Below are 16,922 nucleotides of genomic sequence, written 5' to 3' on the forward strand. Positions count from 1 at the left end.
GGGGTGTTACGTGCAGAAGGTGGCGTTTTGGAGGGGGAGGATTTGGTTGCATACAGCCTCTCCTCCAAAGTTGTCATTTCCTCCAGGGGGGGTGGGTTTGATCTTTGTAGTCTGGAGAACTGTTGCAATTCCAGGAGATCTCCAGACCCTACCTGGAGGTTGGCAATCCTAATTTAACAGGGAAAATGTCTATGGGAAAAATCAGAACTCGTTTCAGGGACGAAATCCATTTATATTTCTTGCTGGAGAGCTGGAAGCAGAAGATGGGAAGCAGCCCTGCCTTTCTTACAGGTACTCTGTACTGGCCTGTACTCACAACAGCCTTGTAAGGTAGGTTAGATTGAGAGCTTGTGACTGGCACAAAGTCACCCGGCAAGCTGCCATGGCAGAATAAGATTTCAAAGCTGGGTTTCCCAGATTACGTCAACCATACACCCTGCTGGCTCTCTAGGAATAGAGTCAATCTTATTTCAGTGTTGCCATGGCTCCCAACGAAGGGAACCCTGAGAAATGTAGTTCTGTGAATCCATTCTGTACCATTCCATTTGCTGTCCAGAAACTCTCACTTGCCCTCTCTGCCCCATAGGCCCAGAAACGTCATAGACTGTTGTCCCTACTGGCACCTCTTCCCTTCTGACCTGGTGGTGAGTAGACCCGTTTCATGCCCGCTCTGAGACCTGGGTAGTGTTGCCAGGTCCAATTCAAGAAATAGCTGGAGACTTTGGGGGTGGGGCCAGGAGACTTTGGGGGGTGGAGCCAGGAGATTTCGGGGTGAAGCTGGGAGGCTTTGGGGGTAAAGCAAGGTTGTGACAAGCATAACTGAACCCCAAAGGGAGTTCCAGCAATCACATTTAAAGGGGCCACACACCTTTTAAATGCCTTCCCTCCATTGGAAACAATGGGATAGGGGCACCTTCTTTGGGGGCTCACAGAATTGGACTCCCCGGCCCAATCTTTTTGAAACGTGGAGGGTATTTTGAGGAGAAGCACTGGATGCTATGCTGAGAATTTGGTGACTCTACCTCAAAAAACACCCCCCCCAGAGCCCCAGATACCCACAGATAAATTCTCCATTATACCCTATAAGAATCGGTTTCCATAGGGAATAATGGAGTGCCCAGAAGACATTTCCCTCCCCCCACCCTGCTTACTGATGACCCTGAATTGGGGGGAGGGTCTCCAAACCAGGGGATCCCCTGCCCCCACCTGGGGATTGGCAACCCTAGATGTGGCAGGTTCCCCATCTAACTTCAGGGCAGTCACCGTTTTTGCATCGTGCCAGTCAAACTCAATAGGGCTATGTTGGCTTAGACCAGGGGTCCCCAATGACGTGCTTCTGGGCACCACAGCGCTTGCCAACCTATTTCCTGGGACCCGTCCTGAGTGCCAATCCTTCCATTAACTACGGTGGGTATCTTATTTTTCCTACAGGACTTGGCACCTGAGCTTATCCGGTCCTGGCCCACTTTCACCAATCTGAGCAATTTCCAGTTCTGGTAATTCCCTAGCAGTGGAAATAAAGGAAAAGAGAGGAAAGGATGTTCCAAGGGGCTGCGGTTCTATTAAGATTCTGCCAGGTCCTTGTAAGAGAATCTTTCCCAAAGCATTGATACCTGGGGTGTGGATTTTCTCCTCCTGATTTGGCGAGGGATGGGGGCTCAGTGGCAGAGCATCTGCTTGGTAAGCAGAAGGTCCCAGGTTCAAGCCCCGGCATCTCCAACTCAAAGGGGTCCAGGCAAATAGGTGTGAAAAACCTCTGCTTGACTTTGATGGACCAAAGAGGGTCTGATTCAGTATAAGGCAGCTTCATATGTTCATGTCCATGATTAAATCAGGAGCTATGTTTCAGCCAACAAGATACCCACATATTTCCCTAGGACTTTTAAAGCTTTGCCTGTATTTTGTTTTTATTTTTGCAAATGTCGCCTCCTGGATAGCATCATCAAGGTGAACAGCGAGCTTGCGAGAACGAAAACCTTAGCTCTCTGCTCCACTGCTGGGTCCTTCACAGGGTTGCCAAACTCCAGGTGGCACCAGGAGATCTCTTGCTATTACAGTTGGCCTCCAGCCCAGGAAACTGCATTTGCAAAAGTGGGGGTGGGGGAAGTTGTTGAAAATACAGCAGGGGGGGGGCAATAATATGTAGCCGAGCCCATTTTCAGCTCCCGAAACTAGTTAGCCATTTCCTTGCAGTTGTAAGATAGCCCTTTCTGCTTCCAGAGGGTTCAACTTCCTTGGTGCTGAGTTGGGGCTCAGCAATGCTTCTGAGAGTCTCCTTCCGCAGTTGCCATATGGGTGCCATCCTGGGGCTTCCTTAATTGCAATGATGTCACTGCCCTTATATGGGCAAGGAGTGTGTGTGGGGGGGAAATCAGTGGTCCCAATGATGGTGATACACAGGGCTTTTTTTGCATATTAGACCCCCACCCGGTGTAGCCAATCCTCCAAGAGCTTTCAAGACTCTTAGTACAGGACCTACTGTAAGATCCAGGAGGATTGGCTACATTGGGGGGTGCGTGTGGCCTAATATGCAAAGGAGTTCCTGCTACAAGAAAAGCCCTGCTTCCTGCAGCATAGCAGCGTCCCCTGGCCCACCTCACAGGGTTGTTGTGAGGATAAAATGAAGGAGAGAATGATGTAAGCAGCTTCAAGTCCCCATTGGGGAGAAAAGTGGGATATAAATTATGGAGAGAGAGAGAGAGAGATAGCTAGCTGGATGGATAGATGGTTTGGGGGATCACCGTGAGGGGGGTGGGGACCTTTGCGTGACCACCAAGAGTGACGTTTGCTCCTTCTTCCCCAAGGGAGAAAGAATGGCGGAAACACGGGACCTGTGCTGGTTGCACTGAAACTTTGAACTCCCCCAACAAGTACTTCCGAGCCAGCCTTTTCCTGCACTCCAAATATAACATCGACAGGTGGGTTACGTTCCTGTCTGAGGTACGATGCCCAGTTCCAAAACTGCATAAGTGTACATGTGGAGAAGTGGAAACATTTTGACTTGGGTGTGTGTGTTGAAGCACGGGCAGGAAGTCTCCAGGGCCAGGGGTCTCCAGCTTGGTGCCCAGCCAAGACCTTCTCTAAAGCCTGCCAAATGTTTTGAGAAAGTGGGCAGGGCCAGGTAGGTCTTTCGCCCATCAAGGCTTTTGATTGGCCACCGGAGATTTGATTGACTGTGAAGAATGTAAAAACACTGCCTTCGCAGCAGCTGCCATTGCAGCAATTTACTGTGTGACTGAAGGTAGGCTGTGTCAGCCATTTTGTGTCTGGCTCTGCCTTCTGCGGCAGCCATTTTGTGTCTGGCTCCGCCTTCCGCGGCAGCCATTTTGTGTCTGGCTCCGCCTTCCGCGGCAGCCATTTTGTGTCTGGCTCCGCCTTCCGCGGCAGCCATTTGTGTCTGGCTCCGCCTTCTGCGGCAGCCATTTGTGTCTGGCTCCGCCTTCTGCGGCAGCCATTTGTGTCTGGCTCCGCCTTCTGCGGCAGCCATTTGTGTCTGGCTCCGCCTTCTGCGGCAGCCATTGTGTGTCTGGCTCCGCCTTCTGCGGCAGTACGACTGCCAAGCCCCTGGTCTGGGCAAGGAATCTCCCACCTGGCAGGTTCTCAACCCGCTGGCCCACATTGGTTTGGTGGGGGGAACCTCTCCTGTGTTGCTGGCGTGATGATGTCACCCGGATGTGACATCATCAAAATGGCAGTGCATGTGTGGGGCCGCTCTAGGTGTTTCTGGAAAAACTCTATGGTTTTCCCGGACACTCCAGCCATTTGGGAGGAAAAACTCTATGGTACAATAGGTAAAACTCTATGATACAATAGCCCTGGAAGCTATAGAACAAAGTCTGAGTCCAGTGGCACTTTTAAATCTGAGGGTATAAATTAAACTTTGTTGGTCTTAAGGGTGCCATTGGACTCAAGCTTTGTTCTAAATTCATTGCAGTAAACCAAATCCGTGTGAAGGCACCAGGACCAAACTGGATTTCTTAATAGGTACCATAGAGTTTTAACCTCCCAAATGGCTAAAACGTCTGGGAAAATCATAGAGTTTTCCCGGAAACGCCTAGAGCGGCCCTGCACGGGCACTGCCGTTTTGATGACATCACTTCCGGGTGACATCATTTCGGCACATTGCGCACGCAAATGTCCCCCCCCCTCCCCGGGGATGAAGAGCACTTGGCAACCCTATGAGGCAGCTATTTTATGTCAGGCTCCGTCTTCTGTGAAAGCCATTATGTGGGTGATTCCACCTTCTGCGGCAGCCATTTTAGGGCTGGCTCCAGTTTTTGGGGCAGCCATTTTGTAGCTGCGCTCACTACAGTTTCAGAATTCCAAAGGTGCTGAAGGCTCACCGGGTTGGGGAACCCTATTCTATCCAGTAGCTTCTAAACAGCACACACTCGTTCCAGTAGCACGTCCTTGATGTGGGGTGCAGATCACACATTCCAGATACAAACTCTGAGACGGGGACTTATTTCTGGGGCTGAGACTGTTCTTAATTTAAGCCCATACCTCTCTGGTAACCTTCTTGAACCTTCCTTGGTACACAGGGCATTTCGAAGCGGTGCCATCGTGCCGTCCTGCAACAGCAGCTACCAGGTACCCCCTTCTCCCTTGCTCCATGTATTAGAACATAAGAGAAGCCCTGTTGGATCAGGCCAATGGCCCATTCAGTCCAACACTTTCTGTCACATAAGAACATAAGAGAAGCCATGTTGGATCAGGCCAGTGGCCCATCCAGTCCAACACTCTGTGTCACAGAAGAACATAAGAGAAGCCCTGTTGGATCAGGCCAGTGGTCCCTCCAGTCCAACACTCTGTGTCACATAAGAACATAAGAGAAGCCATGTTGGATCAGGCCAGTGGCCCATCCAGTCCAACACTCTGTGTCACAGAAGAACATAAGAGAAGCCATGTTGGATCAGGCCAGTGGCCCCTCCAGTCCAACACTCTGTGTCACATAAGAACATAAGAGAAGCCCTGTTGGATCAGGCCAATGGCCCATGCAGTCCAACACTCTGTGTCACATAAGAACATAAGAGAAGCCCTGTTGGATCAGGCCAGTGGCCCATCCAGTCCAACACTCTGTGTCACATAAGAACATAAAAGAAGCCATTTTGGATCAGGCCAATGGCCCATTCGGTCCAACACTCTGTGTCACATAAGAACATAAGAGAAGCCACGTTGGATCAGGCCAGTGGCCCATCCAGTCCAACACTGTGTCACACAGTGGCCAAAAAAACCCAGATGCCATCAGGAGGTCCATCAGTGGAGCCAGGACACTAGAAGCCCTCCCACTGTTGCCCCCCCAAGCACCAAGAATAGAGAGCATCACTGCCCCACACATAAGAAAATAAGAGAAGCCATGTTGGATCAGGCCAATGGCCCTTCCAGTCCAACACTGTGTCACAGTGGCATAAAAAAAGGAGGTTCACAAGTGGGGCTAGAAGCCCTTCCACTTTGCCCCCCTCCCCAAGCACCAAGAATACAGAGCATCACTGCCTCAGACAGTTCCAACATTATGCTGTGGCTAATAGCCAGGACCTTGTCATACTCCACTTGTGTCCGATATTCCAAGATGTGAAGTGTTGTGAGCAAAAATTCTACTTTCTGAGCTGTTGGCATTAAAGTGGTGATCTCCTGCATAAATCAGTTTGCTCTGGAGCCATCCTCCCTGAGCTAAGGCACAAAGGTGTGAGCTGGAGGCTTAAAAATGTGAGCTAGCTCACACTAACTCAGCTTAGAGGGAACACTGCTGGTGTCCCTCTGGAATTTTAAAACGTTTTTTTTTTTTTTTGAGAATCTTGTTTCCACAAAGAGGTTCCAGCTTGTTCCCCAAGAAAAAAAGCCCTGGATAAATTTGTCAATATTAAGAGAAAGGGCACACCCCAGCACCCCTTATAGCCATTTCTCTGGACATCTTGGGCAACAGCAGTGCAAGACGTGAGGCAGATCTGGCGGATCCCTTTTCTCCACTGCCCAGGGGATGAATTGCCAAACCCTGAACTCTATTTTACCATCTTTGTTTGTGTAGCTCAACACCTTCAAGGAGCTTCTGCAACCTGTCCTGGGAGACCGATATGAACTGCAGTGCGTTATAGACACTCAGGTGGGTCTGAAGTCCGTTTGCTGTAGTGGCAAAGTGTGCGAACTCTTATCTGGGAGAACCGGGCTTGATTCCCCACTCCTCCACTGGCAGCTGCTGTAATGGTCTTGGGTCAGCCATAGCTCTTGTAGGAGTTGTGAGAGCCAGTATGGTGTAGTGGTTAAGTGCGCACACTCTTATCTGGGAGAACCGGGTTTGATCCCCCACTCCTCCCCTTGCATCTGCTGAGATGGCCTTGGGTCAGCCACAGTTTTCATAGAAGCTGTCCTTGAAAGGGCAGCTTCTGGGAGAGCTCTCTCAGTCCCACCTACCTCACAGGGTGTTTGTTGTGTGTGTGTGTGGGGGGGGGGGAAGGTGGAGGAGATTGTGACCGCTCTGAGACTCTGAGATTCAGAGTATAGAGCGGGATATAAATCCAAAATCATCATCATCTTCTTGAAAGGGCAGCTTCTGGGAGAGCTCTCTCAGCCCCACCCACCTCACAGGGTATCTATTGTGGGGGAAGGAGATAAAGGAGATTGTTAGCTGCTCTGAGACTTTGATTCAGAGAGAAGCGCAGGGTAGAAATCTGCGGTTTTCTTCTTCTAATAGAATTGCCAACTCCAAGCTGGGAAATTCCTGGAGGTTTTGGGGGTGGAGCCCAGAGGGGGCAGGGTTTGGGGAGGGCCCTCTGTGGGGCATAATGCCTAGTCCACCCTCCAAAACAGCCATTTTTCTCCAGGAGAATGGCTCTGTCATCTGGAAGCCAGCTGTAATTCCAGGAGATCCCCAGGCCCCACCTGGAGATAGCTTACCCCTGCCTGATAATCTGGTAATCTTGCAGTTCTAATTCTGACACCTTCTTCTCTTTGCTGCAGGGACGCCAAATCCTGGTCCAAATCCAGGTGTCAATTTATAGCAACTTCTCCACAGGTTGCCTTCCGAAACCTTCCGACTACTCCCCTTATAAGCCCTGCAGGGCCCAGAGCCCGATTTTCTACTTCCCTCCAAACCAGGACAACCCACGCAATCCTTGTCCATGATCAGAGTTCCTCAGAAGCACAGCCTGGGAGCGCAGAAAAGCTACCAGGATCTGAAATAAATTTTTTTACAAATTGTCTGGGTGGTGTGTTTGTTTCAAGCATATTTCCAGCACTGGCCCGGTCCTGAGGCAGAATGAGGCAGTGCGTGGCTGGGCTAGGATCTGGGGTGACCTGGATTCGAATTCCTGTCCCATCATAGAACTGTCCTTGGCCACCTAACCTTCCTTGCAGGGTTGTTGTACAGTTAAAATGGAGAAGAGGACCGCTCTGTGCAAAACCTGGAGATCCTTGAAGGGTGGGATAAAAAAAATGTAATGGATACATACTGTACTACTATGCGTTCCACACTAAATTCAGCAGGAATTCCTTCTGCACAAATGGGAGTTTCAAACCTTAAGCTATGAATTCCCAAGAACCGCTATTTTATTTTTACACGCAGTCCTGAGCTCTGCTCACGACCTGAGTTCGATCCCGGCGGAAGCTGGGTTCAGACAGCCGGCTCAAGGTTGACTCAGCCTTCCATCCTTCCGAGATTGGTAAAATGAGTACCCAGCTTGCTGGGGGAAAGCGTAGATGACTGGGGAAGGCCATGGCAAACCACCCCGTAAAAAGTCCGCCGTGAAAACGTTGTGAAAGCAGCGTCACCCCAGAGTTGGAAACGACTGGTGCTTGCACAGGGGACCTTTCCTTTCCTTTCTTCCCTTAGGAAGATTCACAAAACAAATTTACACAACCTTCTTCAACCCTTGTAAGAGCCCCATGGTGCAGAGTGTTAAAGCTGCAGTCCTAAGCTCTGCTCACGACCTGAGTTCGATCCCGGCGGAAGCTGGGTTCAGATAGCCGGCTCAAGGTTGACTCAGCCTTCCATCCTTCCGAGGTCGGTAAAATGAGTACCTGGCTTGCTGGGGGGAAAGGGTAGATGACTGGGGAAGGCAATGGCAAACCAACCCGTAAAAAGTCTGCCGTGAAAACGTGAAAGCAACGTCACCCCAGAGTCGGAAACGACTGGTGCTTGCACAGGGGACTACCTTTACTTTTCCCCCCCTCCAAGGTGCACAAGGCAGTGAATCAGAAAGGTTAGTTACAAATTACAGAGCCAATTTAGTAAAAACGATATGTACAATCTGAATATTGTAAAAAAAGATACTTGTATGTATTATGAAATGGTTGAAAACATTTATGGGCCCAATTATAGCTTCATTAGTTCCCACCTGTGCTACACAAGTTGTGTACACTGCATACTTTTATTCTACAATTGGGCCCATAAATGTTTTTAACCAATTGAGAATACATTTTTAAATAATATTTAGGTTTTATAGATTGCTTATAGCAATTGGCCCTATAATTTGTAACTAGCCTTTCTGGTTCTTGATTCAATTTTTTCAGGGTTAAGTGCCCATTTTTTTTCTCTTTTCCACAAAGCAGTGAACATACAACCCAAAACGTTTGCATGAAGAAAGACACTGTTAAATTTATTAAATAAGCCAATAAAAACACATAAATTCACAAAAATTAAGAGAACAAAGTAGGAGCTCAGTAGCACTTTTAAGACCAACAAATGTAAGAACATAAGAGAAGCCCTGTTGGATCAGGCCAGTGGCCCATCCAGTCCAACACTCTGTGTCACAGAAGAACATAAGAGAAGCCCTGTTGGATCAGGCCAGTGGCCCATCCAGTCCAACACTCTGTGTCACAGAAGAACATAACAGAAGCCCTGTTGGATCAGGCCAGTGGCCCATCCAGTCCAACACTCTGTGTCACATAAGAGAAGCCCTGTTGGATCAGGCCAGTGGCCCATCCAGTCCAACATTCTGTGTCACAGAAGAACATAAGAGAAGCCCTGTTGGATCAGGCCAGTGGCCCATCCAGTCCAACATTCTGTGTCACAGAAGAACATAAGAGAAGCCCTGTTGGATCAGGCCAGTGGCCCATCCAGTCCAACACTCTGTGTCACAGAAGAACATAAGAGAAGCCCTGTTGGATCACGCCAATGGCCCATCCAGTCCAACACTCTGTGTCACATAAGAACATAAGAGAAGCCCTGTTGGATCAGGCCAGTGGTCCATCCAGTCCAACATTCTGTGTCACAGAAGAACATAAAAGAAGCCCTGTTGGATCAGGCTAGTGGCCCATCCAGTCCAACACTGCGTATCACAGAAGAACATAAGAGCACTGAGATCTAGTTCCCAAAATCTTCTATGAATCCCTGGACCAAGGGAGGCCAGACTGAAAACAACGAGGGAGCAGGCCTTCTCCACAATGGCTCCCCAATGGTGGAATCAACTACCAGAGGAGGTGCGAGCCCTAAACCAGTTTCGCAGGGCTTGCAAAACCATCCTCTGGCAACTTGCATTTAAGATGGAACCCGGGTAATGACACCTAGCCATCCTATACATATATCGAACTGTAGCACTTTAATCTGTAGTCTATAATATTTTAATTGTTTATTTAACTTAATTTGAATGTAATTTAACTATATTTTAAATGTTGGGAAGAAGAATAAGTATATCTAAAGCAATGGCATTTATTAATTTGGATGGTGTAGGGTTAAGATCAAAAGAGGACAGTAAATGGATTAACTTGATGTTAGTAGCAGCAAGACAAGTGATAGCAAGGAATTGGAAAGAAGCGGAGGAACTGACAATTAATCATTGGAGGGATAGAATAATATAATAATTTTGGAGTATTTAACAATGAAGATACGAAGAAAGAATGGATTAAAGGTTAGGGAACAGGAGGAGGGCTGGTTTAGTAAGATGGTGAGGTATTTGGAAAAGTTTAAACAATTTAAGATGATTGGTTGGTTAAATAAGAAAATGAATGGTTAAGAAGTTTAAATAGAGTGGTGGAGTTGTACTTGGATGGAATGTTAATGGTTATACATATATGGAATATTATTATGTATCTATGGCCTGGGATTCTCACACAGGTGGAGTGGTGTTGGAATATATAACAATAAAAATTATTTAAAAAATTGTCTTTTATAGTAATGATTGTATTTTATTGTAATCAAGGTATATACCATGTCCTGTGAGTCGCCCTGAGCCCGCCTTGGCGGGGGAGGGCGGGATATAAGAATAAATTTTTTATTATTATTATTATTATAAGAGAAGCCCTGTTGGATCAGGCCAGTGGCCCATCCAGTCCAACACTCTGGGCGTTTTCGCACTCACCTTCAAGTGGCGCGACCACCCTCCTCACAGCGGAGGATCTGCGCGGATTTCGCACAAGAAGCGCCGGAGCAGCCAAAAGAGCCGGAAAGTTCCGTCGCGAAAGCCGCTCAAACGGAAACCGCCAAGAAGCAGGAAAACGGTTGAGCGGCTTTTGCGACGGAACTTTCTGGCTCTTTTGGCTGCTCCGGCGCTTCTTGTGCGAAATCCGCGCAGATCCTCCGCTGTGAAGAGGGTGGTCGCGCCACTTGAAGGTGAGTGCGAAAACGCCCTCTGTGTCACACAGTGGCCAGAAACCCCAAGTGCCATCAGGAGGTCCATCAGTGGGGCCAGGACACCAGAAGCCCTCCCACTGTTGCCCCCCGCCCCAAGCACCAGAAGTTTTATTCGGAATGTAAGCTTTTCAATCATCCAATCGTGAAGCATTAGAACAAAGCAAGAGTCAAGCATCACCTTTAAGACCAACAAACGTTTATTCAGAATGTAAGCTTTCGTGTGCATGCACACTTCTTCAGACGAGGAATGAGGTACAGTAAGAAGCGCTACATACAGCGTGTGGGGTTTAGAATGCAAAGTGGTGCGAAGTGAAAATCCAATAGGAAAGGAAAGGTCCCCTGTGCAAGCATCAGTCGTTTCCAACTCTGGGGTGACATTGCTTTCACCGCAGACTTTTGACGGGGTGGTTTGCCATTGCCTTCCCCAGTCATCTACACTTTCCCCCCAGCAAGCTGGGTACTCATTTGACTGACGACGGAACGATGGAAGGCTGAGTCAACCTCGAGTCAGCTACCTGAACCCAAGCTTCCACCGGGATTGAACTCAGGCCATGGGCAGAATTTAGGACTGCAGTACTGCAGCTTTAACACTCTGCGCCACGGGGCTCTTTTAGCACTGCAGGGCTCTTTTAAAATCCAATCGCAGAATAGTAAAAATAAAATTCAGAAAACCTTTGATCTGGGTTGCATTAGCGTGGGAAACCAATAAAACAGTACCTTGTCAGAATGTGAGCATGTCTGTTAATTATTCTATTGCTAATAAGCCTGGGTCAAAATGATGGCATTTCTTTCCCAGTTTTTCCTGTCCAACTAACTTACTTTTTAACATGTAACATAAATATATACATCATTCTAGTTTGCCATTAGGAAAAAAAACATTAAAATATAGTGGAAGATGGATTTAGTATATGTAATGAAATAAACAGCCAATATCCCTTGTTTGAGTATGTCAATACAAAAACATTATTCTGAAAGCCAGTTTGGTGTAGTGGTGAAGTGCGTGGACTCTTACCTGAGAGAACCGGGTTCGATTCCCCACTCCTCCACTTGCACCTGCTGGAATGGCCTTGGGTCAGCCATAGTTCTGGCAGAGGTTGTCCTTGAAAGGGCAGCTGCTGTGAGAGCCCTCTCAGCCCCACCCACCTCACAGGGTGTCTGTTGTGGAGGAGGAAGGAGATTGTGAGCCGCTCTGAGACTGAGTGGAGGGCGGAATATAAATCCAATGCCTTTTTCTTCTTCTGATACACTATCCTAAAAGAGAAATTCATTGGAATGCTGTGGATATATGAAAGTGGGTTTAGCATAAAAACCAATATGAAGCATGCATGTATAAAAAAAGCTTACATTCTGAATAAAACGATGTTGGTCTTAAAAGGTGCTACCGCCGGACTTCCACTTCGTTCTATTGCTTCAGACCAACACGGCTACCCACCTGGATCTATTTACAAAAATTAAGGAATTCAAGAGGAGCTGGAATAAGAAAAAGCTACCCCTTCTCTCTCCCTTCCTTTCCTACACTCTCTATTTGCATCTCCTTCATTAACAGCCTGCCCACAACACTCTATCTCTGGGGCCGGGAAGCTCCTCAAGGGATCTACTCCGGAGAGGGCATGTTGCAATGCGACCCTAGAAGGGGGGGGGGGGGGAGCATGCACACGTGCAAAGAGCATGCCTTTAAGCTCCAACACCCCGTCCCCAGCCCGCGCACGCGGGAGGGTGGGAAAAGAAATGCCCGGGCTTCCCCTTATCTGATTGGTGGCGACCGCACATCACCTCCCCGCTCCTTCTCCCTATTGGCGGTCAGGGGGCGCAAGGAGATCCGGCGAAGGTGCGGCCGGAGCGCGTTCCTTAGCCTGCTACTTTGTGTATATGCTATCTATAGAAACCCTAGATATATTTTGCCCCCTCGCCCAGCTGTGGGTACCCCAAAGGCTCTTCCCCATTGCAAAATGGGGGAGGGGAAGCTCTTATTTGGGGTTGGGGGGTTGTGAGAGTCTCTATGGGGCTTTCGGGGGGGCTCTTGCTTGGGGTTGGGGGGTTGTGAGAGTCTCTGTGGGGCTTTTGCGGGGGGCTCTTGGGGTTGGGGGTTGTGAAAGTCCCTATGGGGCTTTTGGGGGACTCTTGCTTGGGGTTGGGGGTTGTGAGAGTCCCAATGGGGCTTTTGGGGGGCTCTTGCCTGGGGTTGGGGGTTGTGAAAGTCTCTATGGGGCTTTTGGCGGGGCTCTTGCTTGAGGTTGGTGGGTTGTGAAAGTTTCTGTGGGGCTTTTGGGGGGCTCTTACATGGGGTTGGGGGTTTGTGAAAGTCTATGAACCTTTTGGGGGACTGTTACTTGGGGTTGGGGGGTTCTGAGAGTCTCTGTGGGGCTTTTGAGGGCTCTTGCTTGGTGTTGGGGGTTCTGAGAATCTCTATGGGGCTTTTGGGGGGCTCTTGCTTGGGGTTGGGTTGTGAAAGTCTCTATGGGGCTTTTAGGGGGGGCTCTTACTTGGGGTTGGGGGTTGTGAGAGAGCCAGCTTGGTGTAGTGGTTAAGTGTGCGGACTCTTATCTGGGAGAACCGGGCTTGATTCCCCACTCCTCCACTTGCAGCTGCTGGAATGGCCTTGGGTCAGCCAGAGCTCTCTTATCTGGGAGAACCGGGTTTGATTCCCCCCTCCTCCACTTGCACCTGCTGGAATGGCCTTGGGTCAGCCAGAGCTCTCTTATCTGGGAGAACCGGGTTTGATTCCCCACTCCTCCACTTGCAGCTGCTGGAATGGCCTTGGGTCAGCCAGAGCTCTCTTATCTGGGAGAACCGGGTTTGATTCCCCCCTCCTCCACTTGCAGCTGCTGGAATGGCCTTGGGTCAGCCAGAGCTCTCTTATCTGGGAGAACCGGGTTTGATTCCCCCCTCCTCCACTTGCACCTGCTGGAATGGCCTTGGGTCAGCCAGAGCTCTCTTATCTGGGAGAACCGGGTTTGATTCCCCACTCCTCCACTTGCACCTGCTGGAATGGCCTTGGGTCAGCCATAGCTCTCTTATCTGAGAGAACCAGGTTTGATTCCCCACTCCTCCACTTGCAGCTGCTGGAATGGTCTTGGGTCAGCCAGAGCTCTCTTATCTGGGAGAACCGGGTTTGATTCCCCACTCCTCCACTTGCACCTGCTGGAATGGCCTTGGGTCAGCCATATCTCTCTTATCTGGGAGAACCGGGTTTGATTCCCCCCTCCTCCACTTGCACCTGCTGGAATGGCCTTGGGTCAGCCAGAGCTCTCTTATCTGGGAGAACCGGGTTTGATTCCCCACTCCTCCACTTGCACCTGCTGGAATGGCCTTGGGTCAGCCATAGCTCTCTTATCTGAGAGAACCAGGTTGGATTCCCCATTCCTCCACTTGCACCTGCTGGAATGGCCTTGGGTCAGCCAGAGCTCTCTTATCTGGGAGAACCGGGTTTGATTCCCCACTCCTCCACTTGCACCTGCTGGAATGGCCTTGGGTCAGCCAGAGCTCTCTTATCTGGGAGAACCGGGTTTGATTCCCCACTCCTCCACTTGCAGCTGCTAGGATGGCCTTGGGTCAGCCAGAGCTCTCTTATCTGGGAGAACCGGGTTTGATTCCCCACTCCTCCACTTGCAGCTGCTGGAATGGCCTTGGGTCAGCCAGAGCTCTCTTATCTGGGAGAACCGGGTTTGATTCCCCCCTCCTCCACTTGCAGCTGCTGGAATGGCCTTGGGTCAGCCAGAGCTCTCTTATCTGGGAGAACCGGGTTTGATTCCCCCCTCCTCCACTTGCACCTGCTGGAATGGCCTTGGGTCAGCCAGAGCTCTCTTATCTGGGAGAACCGGGTTTGATTCCCCACTCCTCCACTTGCACCTGCTGGAATGGCCTTGGGTCAGCTAGAGCTCTCTTATCTGGGAGAACCGGGTTTGATTCCCCCCTCCTCCACTTGCAGCTGCTAGGATGGCCTTGGGTCAGCCAGAGCTCTCTTATCTGGGAGAACCGGGTTTGATTCCCCACTCCTCCACTTGCAGCTGCTGGAATGGCCTTGGGTCAGCCAGAGCTCTCTTATCTGGGAGAACCGGGTTTGATTCCCCCCTCCTCCACTTGCAGCTGCTGGAATGGCCTTGGGTCAGCCAGAGCTCTCTTATCTGGGAGAACCGGGTTTGATTCCCCCCTCCTCCACTTGCACCTGCTGGAATGGCCTTGGGTCAGCCAGAGCTCTCTTATCTGGGAGAACCGGGTTTGATTCCCCACTCCTCCACTTGCACCTGCTGGAATGGCCTTGGGTCAGCCAGAGCTCTCTTATCTGGGAGAACCGGGTTTGATTCCCCACTCCTCCACTTGCACCTGGTGGAATGGCCTTGGGTCAGCCAGAGCTCTGGCAGAGGTTGTCCTTGAAAGGGCAGCTGCTGTGAGAGCCCTCTCCAGCCCCACCCACCTCACAGGGTGTTTGTTGTGTGTGGGGGGGGGGGGAGGTGGGGGGGAAAGGTAGAGGAGATTGTGACCACTCTGAGACTCTGAGATTCATAGTGTAGGGCGCGATGTAAATCCAAAATCATCTTCATCTTTATCTCTATGGGGCTTTTAGGGGGGTTCTTACTTGGGGTTGGGGGTTGTCAGTGTCTCTATGGGACTTTGGGGGGGCTCTTACTTGGGGTTGGGGGGTTGTGAAAGTCTCTATGGGGTTTTGCGGGGTTGTTAACATCTCTTTGGGGCTTTTGGGGGGCTCTTACTTGGAGTTGGGGGGTTGTGAAAATCTCTATGGAGCTTTTGGGGGGGCTCTTACTTGGGGTTGGGGGTTGTGAAAGTTTCTGTGAGGCTTTTAGGGGGCTCTTACATGGGGTTGGGGGGTTGTGAAAGTCTCTATGGGGCTTTTAGGGGGCTCTTACATGGCATTGGGGGGTTGTGAAAGTCTCTATGGGGCTTTTAGGGGGCTCTTGCTTGGGGATGGGGGGTTGTGAAAGTCTCTATGGGGCTTTTGGGGGGCTCTTGCTTGGGGATGGGGGGTTGTGAAAGTCTCTATGGGGCTTTTAGGGGGCTCTTGCTTGGGGATGGGGGGTTGTGAAAGTCTCTATGGGGCTTTTGGGGGGCTCTTGCTTGGGGATGGGGGGTTGTGAAAGTCTCTATGGGGCTTTTAGGGGGCTCTTGCTTGGGGATGGGGGGTTGTGAAAGTCTCTATGAAGCTTGGGGGGGCTCTTCCTTGTGACTGGGGTGGTTGTGAAAGTGTCTATGGACCTTTTGGGGGCTCTTATTTGGGTTTGGGCAGTTGTGAAAGTCTCTATGGGTCGTTGGGGGGGCTTAAAACGTGGGGGGTTGCTGTGGGGCTGGGGGTTCGCTGGGGAAGGGGGTTCTAGTGGGGCGGGCTCTTTCTGTATTGGGATGATTGACGTTTGGGGTGACTTGTAGGGTGACCAGCTGAAAGAGGACATATGCCCTCTTTTTGGGGGGTGCCTCCCTTTGGGGCTTTTTAAAAAAACGTTTGAAAATACCCAATTTTGGGGCTGGAAGGTTAAGGATATGCCAAATTAGTAGCAGTTGTTGCAGCTGAGATTGGAGGGGGATTTAAAATGAGATTGGTGGTTTGAAGAGGCCAGTGGGGGAAATAGGGCCTCTTTTTCACTGTTCAAAATGTGGCGGCCACTCTAGATGCAAAGGGGGCTGGGGGGGTCTATTTTAAGGGAGGAGTGAAATTCTGTGGGGGTTTGAGGGGTAAAGGAGGAGATTCTCTGAGGGCTTTGGGGTGAAATTCTGTGGAGAATTTGTGGATCTCGGAATCTCTGAGGAGAATTTGTGGAAGTTGGGGGAATCTCTGAGGAGAAATTTGTGAAATTTGGGGGAATCTCTGAGGAGAAATTGAATTAGGCCCAGATTGTGTCTGGGGTGGGTCCATATGCACCACGTGTGGTACAAAAAAAAAAGACCTTTAACCAGTCGTTACTCCTGGGGGTAGATTTTTGGGTTGCCTATATTGTGTGGATAGTTATTAACTTTGGGGGCTTTCTGTGGGATTTTGAGGAGGTATTGTGAAGGTTAGTTTTGTGGGGCTTTTGGAGGAAGGAGGATGTTGAATAATAATCATTTCCCTGGTTTTGTCCCCGAAGCAGCTTTGCAACAGCTTGAGAAAGAGTCATAAGAAATTGTTTACACGCAATAACACCAATACAGGAAAACCTGCAGGAGGGAAAAAATACAAGAGAGTTGATCCTAGTTATTTTAAAGGGTAGGCTGAAGTTTACCAATGTTGCTATCTTGGGGTTCCACTGAGGTTTTGAAACCTTTTTTTAGGGTTTTTTCAACTTATACTTGGGTTAGGTTAACAGAAAACAGCCGGGATGTTTAGAAAATTAAATTTTTGGCACATTTTTCCATTTCAACTGAAATT

At 49.6% G+C, this 16,922-nt stretch overlaps 1 protein-coding gene across 1 annotated transcript; it reads left to right on the plus strand.

Moving 5' to 3' along the window:
- Positions 1-185: 185 nt before the first annotated feature.
- Positions 186-7,193, plus strand: LOC132585909 (ribonuclease T2-like). The gene is made up of 7 exons (XM_060257786.1): positions 186-325; positions 587-644; positions 1,432-1,496; positions 2,805-2,918; positions 4,542-4,590; positions 6,026-6,100; positions 6,955-7,193. The coding sequence occupies exons 1-7, from the start codon at positions 186-188 to the stop codon at positions 7,117-7,119; spliced, it is 666 nt and encodes a 221-aa protein (XP_060113769.1). The 3' UTR covers positions 7,120-7,193.
- Positions 7,194-16,922: the final 9,729 nt, after the last annotated feature.

Source organism: Heteronotia binoei, chromosome 17 (genome assembly GCF_032191835.1).
Source record: "Heteronotia binoei isolate CCM8104 ecotype False Entrance Well chromosome 17, APGP_CSIRO_Hbin_v1, whole genome shotgun sequence".
NCBI lineage: Eukaryota > Metazoa > Chordata > Lepidosauria > Squamata > Gekkonidae > Heteronotia > Heteronotia binoei.

Coding starts and splice junctions, on each gene's coding strand:
- LOC132585909 (XM_060257786.1), top strand. CDS start 186: ATGTCTATGGGAAAAATCAGAACTCGTTTCAGGGACGAAATCCATTTA. Junction 4,591..6,025: donor CCTGCAACAGCAGCTACCAG/GTACCCCCTTCT, acceptor TTGTTTGTGTAG/CTCAACACCTTCAAGGAGCT. Junction 6,101..6,954: donor AGTGCGTTATAGACACTCAG/GTGGGTCTGAAG, acceptor TCTTTGCTGCAG/GGACGCCAAATCCTGGTCCA.